The following is an 8463-nucleotide window of genomic DNA, read 5'->3' as shown; positions in this document are numbered from 1 at the left end:
AAAAATGCATTTTAACATTTTCATGTACACCTGTGCTGTCTCAGAAAAAGTATTTCCAATGGGTGACTTCCCGGAAGTCTTGATTTGTTGGCCTGGAAATCACTATATAGACCAGTGTGACCTGAAATTTGTGGTGATCCTCCTGCCTCTACTTTTCAAGTGCTGAGATGGCAGTCATGGGTCACCAAGCCTGATTTATTTTGTTTTTTAAGACTGAGCCCTATGGAGCCCAGGCTGGCCCTGAATTCATGCTCTTCCTACGTCCATCCCCAAAATGGTTGTATTACAGGTGTGTCATGCTTAACCTCTGGACATACTGGATGGCTGTCACCAGGCTATACCTTTAACCAACACCCAGAAGATACTGCAGACAAATATCCTCTCTAACCTAGAATGCATTGGAGTTTCTGGAGTCATTTCTCCTAATGTTTTATTTCTGAAATATTTCAAACTACACAAGAGTTAGTAGACCAGTCTGACAAACCCACTTACTTTGTTCTAGGATCTTTGCATCATGTTTTCAAGTAAACTGCAGAGAGGACAGTGATTAATTAACCTTTAAGTATTGACACCTGGAACGAATCTGAGGCCCAGCCGGCCTCTTATGGAGTCCTCATATAAGCCACAATCACAGCAACCAACCCTGATGGAAAATTGTATTTCAGAGTCCATTTGAATGGCAAAACTCATCCATTAGGCATGGTCTACTCACACTTTAGCACATTTTCCTCTTTAGACGTGGTCATGGGCAAGTGTTTGTATTTGTCAGAAACAAAAATGCAAAGTGGAACTAGAGAACATCATAGACCTTAGACCAGAAGTGGCCTGTGAGGCGCAGGAACAGATGCCATTATAAAAGCTGATGGTCACACAGTTTGAGGACCACAAAGAGCTAGGCATGACAGCAGGCCCAGAGGTAAGTAGGTGGCTATGGAGATACTACTAAACTGCCTATGGGGGCAAAGGGCCTCTCCAACAGCTGCTACCACATGAGCACCCAATGCCATCTCAAACCCCTATAGACAAAGGACAAGGTTGTAACTTGACAAGGACTGACATTCAAAACAGAGCAACAACCAGGGCATCCAACCTCTGTATAGGGAAAATAACAACACCATTAGCCATGCAAAAATGGGCAAAGTGAGGGGCAAGCATGATAGTGGGGTACATTTGGGTCCAGACCCACAGCCTCTGAACAGGGCCATAGATCAGGACCATGCTGGCAAAGACATCCTTCAGGTAATGAGCTCTCTGCAGCTCTATGGGGCATCTAGTGGTGCTGGCATTTGTGGCCAGTACACTCCCAGGAGCACATAAGCTATGTTAATGATTGAGCTGAAGGGCATGGGCTAGGAAGGTCGACAGGCTGGCCACTAGTGCTTTAGCATAGTGTTCATAGCCCACTTCTATAAAGACACTGTTGAAAATGCCAGTGTATTAGCTACACAGAGGTAGCTGGCCATAACCACGTATAAAAGGGCTTCCTTCCACTTTGGTTCCATCTTTGACAAGAGCAGAGTTCTTGGCAGTGTTCTGTTTATTCAGAATTCAGAAAAAGATCCTTGAAAAGCACACATCAGCCTTCCTGGCTGAGCATTCAAGAAGTCTCTGTGATTTCCGTAGATGCAAGACTTCTCCTGGTTGGCTGGCATGAGAAGGCCTAGTGTGCCTTTTTCTTCTGTGGTTACAAAAAGAATGTGGTTTTAAAAAATGTGGAAAAAACCCTCCATCTTCCCAATTCTCAGTCTCAAGTTTCACCAACAATTTTCACCAAAAAAAGTAAATAAAAGTGAAACAGTATCCACAGTGTCTTCACCTTCTAGTTCATTGCCTCTAAAAGGCTCTGGAAGTTTCTATTTCCTGAGGACTTTGGATCTGTCTCTCCTGGTGCCTAAGCTGTTATTTTTCTTCTATATACTATAAGAATCCTGCTTATTGTCCTAGTTGCTTTAAATGCATGGAGTGACATTTCCCAGATCTTTATTACAAATTAGAACAACCTTCCCCTTTGGTGGGATTTCACATGTAGGATTTTCCAGGCTAACTGGTCTCAAGGCCTTTTAAAACCAAATACCATCGGGTAAAGTCTGAGTTTGGGAATCTAGACCAAATTAAAGGAAGACAATGAGGATTTCCCTACCCAAAGGGTGGAGCCCCAAATAACCTTCTACTTCCTGTAGTACACAGTCACAAAACCAGAGGGGTGTGTGTGTGTGTGTGTGTGTGTGTGTGTGTGTGTTTTAAATATCTACATTGGTTTTTGCTCAGAGTCAGTATCTCACTATGTACCTCTGGTTGTCCTGGAACAGACTGACCTTCAATTCATAGTGATCCACCTGCCTCTACCTCCATAGTGCTGTGATTAAAGACATGCTATTTTTCCCTTTGGTTTTTCAAGACAGGGTTTCTCTGTGTAACAACTCTGGCTGTACTAGGACTCACTTTGTAGACCAGGCTAGGCTGGCCTCGAACTCACAAAGATATGTCTACCTCTGCCTTCCAAATGCTGGAATTAAAGGCATGTGCCACCACCACCCAGGACAATGTGTTGTGAAATATTATTTTAAGGTGTATTACATTTATTTATACTGTGGAACATTTGTTTAATGATGCAAAGATGTGCTGCATTCTTTTGTATTGCTTGTGTTTAACTCTGTGAAGCTGTTACTTTGCCTAACTAAAACAAATGATTGGCCTAATAAAGAGCTGAATGGCCAATAGCTTGGCAGAAGAGAATACTAGGTGGGACTGACAGGCAGAGAGAGTAAATAGGAGAAAAAGAGGGATAAGGAAGCAAGAAAGATCAAGAAACAAGAAAAGGAGGAGAGGAGGATGCTAGGGGCCAGCCAACCAGTCACACAGCCAGACATGAAATAAAAAGTAAAAAAAAAAAAAAGATATACAGAAATAGAGAAAGGTTAAAAAAAAGCCCAGAGGCAAAAGGTAGCTAGGATAATTTAAGTTAAGAAAAGCTAGCTAGAAACAAGCCAAGCTAAGGCTGGACCTTTATAAGAAACAATACGTCTCTGTGTGATTATTTGGGTGGCAGGCCCTCAAAAGAGTAAGATAAAAAACCAACAACAACAATGGGGCCTTTTAATAGACCCTAAAACAGAGAACCCTCACACTGACAATGTATTTCCCCTAAGAAAATACAGCAAGTGAACTGGAGCAGAGGAGGAGAAACTCTAGTTTATAGACAAGCAAAGAGGTTAGAGCAATTGAATGTCACAGTTTCTGAGCCAGAGCCTTTTCCAGATGATAGACTCCAAACCAGGCAGAGCACTGACAAAAGTGGGTAAAGGACCAGCCAGGCCCAAGCAGCCGCCAAGGCAGGGGATCAGAGCCTCTAGCAATGACACCAGAGCAGCCTGTCCCTCCTGCCTGAAAGTAGTAGAACAGAATTCATAAAGAAATGAGCAAGAGAAAGGTAGCAAAAGTGAACTCCCGGGCAAAAAGTTTGTAAGGAATACAGGGAAGGAAACAACTGAGTCGGATGGGGTCAAATCTATCTTGTATTCTAGATTTCCCTTTGGAATATTATTGTTATTATTATTACTATTTTGGTTTTTTTTTGAGACAGGGTCTATGGAGCCCTGGATGGTGCTGAAACTTGCTATGTAGACCAGGCTTGCCGCAATCTCACAGATCTGCCTACCTCTGTCTCCTGGTTGCTGGCATTAAAGGTGTGGGCCACCATTCCTGCCTCCTGTGGAACCTTATAACCAACATATCACATAATTATGAGAATATATTTTGAGACAGGGTTTGTCTATGTAGACCTGGCTGGTGCTGAACTTGTTATGTATACCAAGCTGGCCTTGAACTTATCCTGCCTCTGCATCCTGTGTATTGGATTTACAATCATAGTGGCTTAAGTCTGATCTAAAATTTAAATTTACAATGTAATATCTGATTGCCAGGTATGGTGATGCACATCTGTTATAAAAAAAAAAAAAGAACCTGTTGTTGGAGGCCACTTGTTCGTTTCCCAGCCACCCAGACTCCTGAAATAACCACACAGAAAAACTGTATTAATTAAATCACTGCTTGGCCCATTATCTCTAACTTCTTATTGGCTATCTCTTACATCTTAATTTAACCCATCTCCATTAATCTGTGCATCACCACAAGGTCGTGGCCTACCAGCAAAGTTTCAGCACATCTGTCTCTGGTGGCTCCATGGCTTCTCTCTGACTCTGCCTTCTTTCTCCCAGCATTCAGTTTAGTGTTCCCTAACTAGTTCTGTTATGCCCTGCTCTGCTATAGGCTCAAAGCAGTTTCTTTACTAACCAATGGTATTCACAGCATACAGAGGGTCATCCCACATCAGAACCCCTGGTTATCAAAACCAAAACAAGTGAGCCTAAATGCACACATTCAGTCAGTAGCATAACTCCAGAGAGAAGGATTGAAGGCACAGTGTCTCAACTACACAACCTAATGACATATATCTCCAGTGTGAAAGGATAGGTACAAATGTTAGGTCTTTAGTAATCCTATTTACATTTTTTTTGAAAAAATTTATTTTATGTGTGTAGATGTTTTGCCTGCATGTATGTCTATTCACCATACTAATGTAATGTCCACAGAAGCCAGAAGAGAATCCCTTAGAACTGGATCTTACAGATAGTTGTGCCTGGAACTTACTCTGTAGACCTGGCCTCAAACTCACAGAGATCCACCTGTCTCTGCCTCCCAAGCACTGTCATTAAAGGCATGTGCCACCACCACCCGGCTAGCCTGCTTTTCTTAAATTATTTCATCTGCCTTTTGTTTCTGGGCTTTTACTTTTATTTCTGTATACCTTTCTTTACTTCTTACCCTGTGGCTTGCTGTGTAGCTGGGTGGCTGGCCCCTGGAGTCCTTCTCTCCTTTTCCTTTTGCTTCCCGATCTTCTCTTCCCAGATTCCTATTTATTCTCTCTAACTTCCAGCCCCACCTATCCTTTCTCCTGCCTAGCTATTGGTGGTTCAGATCTTTATTAGACCAACCAGGTGTTTTAGGCAGGCAAAGTAACACATCTTCACAGTTAAACAAATGCAACATAAGAGAATGCAACACATCTTTGCATCATTAAACAAATGTTTCACAGCATAAACAAATGTAACACATCTTAAAATAATATTCCACAACTACTGCTTTTACTTCCTAATCATAAATCATCTCATGAGTCATTTTTTAGACAAGATCTCACTGTGTATCCCTGATTGGCTTGAAACTAGCTATGTAGATCAGACTTTCCTCAAAGTCACAGAAGTCCACCTGCCTTCGCTTCAGAGACCTGAAATTAAAGAGGTGCACTTTCATACCCTGCTAGGTCCTTGTTTGTAAACAGATGTTTCCTATCTCCACAAAAATAAAACTGATTCAGAGGCTGAACATGAATTACAAATATTCGACCGATAGCTCAGGTTTGTTATTAACTTACACTTAAATTAACCCATATTTCTATTCATGCTTTGCCACGTGGTTCATGGCTTGTTACCTCATTTTTTACACATTTATGCAGCTGGCTGGCAGCTCTCTCCTGACTCTGTGTTCCTTCTTCCCATCATTCTCAGTTTTTTTCCTAACTTCCTGCCCAGCTACCAGCCTATCAGCTTTTTATTAACCAATGAAAGTAATACATTTTCATAGTGTAGAAAAAGATTGTTCCACAGTACTTGATTTTTGTCTTTAATCATTTATTATTCTTCAATACTTTTAATACATGTATACAGTGTATCTACATCAATCAAATCCATAAGTCCTTGCTTTGTTTTTTTTGGGGGGGAGGGGGAGGAAGTCTCACATTATAGCCCAGGCTTACTTAATAAACTTACTCCTGCCTTTACCTGTCAAGTGTTGGGATTAGTTGCATGTTCCAGCACTCCCTGTGAGAAATGTAATAGTTAGCATTGAAGGGAGAGTAGGCTCAGCACAGTGCTCTAAAAATGACACACAGCCAGTCATAGTCAAGAGGCGGTAGAGATGAGGGAAAGGAGAACACAGAGGCCTTAAGCTCTCTGTACTCTAATGCCAAGCTATGCACCTACCAGCTGTGACTTTTCCTCAGCAGTGTGACCTTGGACCAGAACCAATTTACATACCCATAAAATGTGGAAATTGGCAGCGCGCGCTCTCTCTCTCCCTCTCTCCCTCTCTCTCTCTCTCTCTCTCTCTCTCTCTCTCTCTCTCTCTCTCTCTCTCTCTCTCTCTCTCTCTCTCTCTCATTGGCTGGAGAGACAGTCGTAGGTGCTGGTAACCGAACTTGTATATTGTTGGTTGTGAGCCTAGCCTTTAATGGTTGAGCCATCTTTCCAGCCCTGGCAGTTCTTTCTTGAAGCCTGCATCCATGTGTCTGGTGCATAGTAGTCTCTTTTGCCCTTGAAACAGGGTTTCTCTCTATAGTCCAGGCAATTATTATAACTCAATTTATAATCCAAACTGGTCTCAAACAGATGATAATCTGCCTGCCTCATCTTCTGGCCTTCTGAGATTACAGGTATGAACTATCACACCCAGGTTTTGCATTTTAAAAAAATATACATTTTAAAATATTTATTTTCTTTGAGACAGAATGTCACTGCACAGACCAGGTTGATGGCTTCAAACTCACAGCAGTCCTCCTCTCTCAGCTTCCTGGGTGCTGGAATAAACATATGGCATACTCAGTTTATTACTGTCCTTTTCCTAACAGTCACAAGTGTTACCTCTACCTGGCTCTCAACTCTGCAATTCAGGACTATCTCTTATCTATTTAACAAACTCTCAACTTGAACTAAAGAGATGGCTCAGCAGTTAAGAGCATTGACTGCTCTTCTGGAGGATGAGAGTTTGAGTCTCAGCACCCAGAAGGCAGCTCACAACCAGCCCAGTTCCAGGGAATTTGATGCCCTATTCTGGCCAGACACTACATTTGCACTGTTCACAGGCATACATGCAGGTTAAACAGCCATACACATAAATTAAAAATAAATAATATTTGTCGGGTGGTGGTGGCACACACTTTCAATCCCAGCACTCAGGAGGCAGAGACGGATCTCTGAGTTCAAGGCCAGCCTGGTCTATAGAGCAAGTTCCAGGACAGGTGCCAAAGCTATAGAGAAACCCTGTCTCTAAAAACAATAAATAAACAAATAAATAAATGATATTTAAAAACAAACAAAACTCTTAACTTAAAGAAAAATATTGTAGAATATTACTTTAACCATGTAAAGATGTGTTACACTTGTAAATGTTGTGGGATATTACTTTAACTATGTAAAGCTATGTTGTATTTGTTTAACTATGTAGAGATGTGTTACATTTGTTTATGTTGTGTAATATTTAACTATGTAAAAATGTGTTGCATTTGTTTAATTATGTAAAGATGTGTTACTGTTTTACCTAGCCTGCCTAAGGTACCTGATTAGTCTAATAAAAAAAAATGGAATGTCCAATAGCTAGGTAGGCAAGGGATAGGCAAGGCTGGCGGGCAGAGAGAATAAGAGGAGGAATATAGGGGGCAAAGGGGAAGATGCCATGGGTCAGCCAGTCAGGCATCTGCCAGACAGACATTGAAGAAAACAGGAAAGTAGAACATACAGGATGAAAGAAAGGAAAAAAATACAAAACCCTAAGACAAAATATAGGTGAAGAAAAACAGGATAATTTAAAAAGCTAGCTAGAAACAAGCTAAGCTAAGACCGAGTATTCATAACTAATAATAAGCCTCTGTGTTATGATTTGGGGGCTGGTGGTCTGAGAAAGCCTGCTACGAAAAAAAATGTGGCCTCATGTAACACCCGATTCTGTGTTACCCCCTTGGTACAGTTCGCGAGCCACTGTACAGTACGCGAGTCGGGCAAGGGCCTGGAGATTGAAAAAACACACAAAGAGACCTGGGTCATTCGAAAGGAGGTCAGCCGAATGCTTATATACCTCGCTGCTGCACAAGGATTTCCACCCAGGCAGGTGGGAAATTACCATACCAACAATGGAGTCAACAATGCCCTACAGCTAATCACCAGGCAGGGCAGAGGGAGCACAGGAACAAACAGGATGCTTAGTTAGCTGGCCAGAAACTGTCCTCAAGATGAACCCCAGGAACAAGGGTAGACCCGGACCCTACAGCCTCATGTCTGATATCTGTAATTCCAGGTGATAGGGAAGCTGAGGCAGGAGGATTGAAATTTTAAGGGAAGACTGCTTGAATGAACCCCTGACTCAAAAAGTTAAAAATGGCTGAGGATATAGCTTAGTGGTAGGATGTTTGCAACATATATTTTGTTTGTTTCTAAGACAAAATTATCTACTGTTGTCCAGTCTGTCTTACTTACCATTCCCATCCCCTTGCCTCAACTGCCCAAGTCCTGGAATTACAGGCATGAGCAAGTATTGTTTAGTTTAAGGGCAAAAGTCCAACTTCTTTCCTGAAGGACAGTGTAGGACAATTGGCTTCTACTCTCTTCCCTTACCCTCTTACCAGACCCATTTCCT

At 41.9% G+C, this 8463-nt stretch overlaps 1 protein-coding gene across 1 annotated transcript; it reads right to left on the bottom strand.

Annotated features, from left to right (window-relative positions):
• Nucleotides 1-742: 742 nt before the first annotated feature.
• Tmem187 (transmembrane protein 187) lies at nt 743-1502 on the bottom strand. The gene is given in 6 exon segments (XM_038315907.1): nt 743-889; nt 891-1146; nt 1148-1257; nt 1302-1346; nt 1348-1439; nt 1442-1502. Coding segments are annotated over 6 exon segments (711 nt in total).
• Between the last annotated feature and the right edge of the window lie 6961 nt (nt 1503-8463).

Source organism: Arvicola amphibius, chromosome X, assembly GCF_903992535.2.
Source record: "Arvicola amphibius chromosome X, mArvAmp1.2, whole genome shotgun sequence".
Classification (NCBI taxonomy): domain Eukaryota; kingdom Metazoa; phylum Chordata; class Mammalia; order Rodentia; family Cricetidae; genus Arvicola; species Arvicola amphibius.
This window is presented reverse-complemented; position numbering and strand designations above follow the sequence as displayed.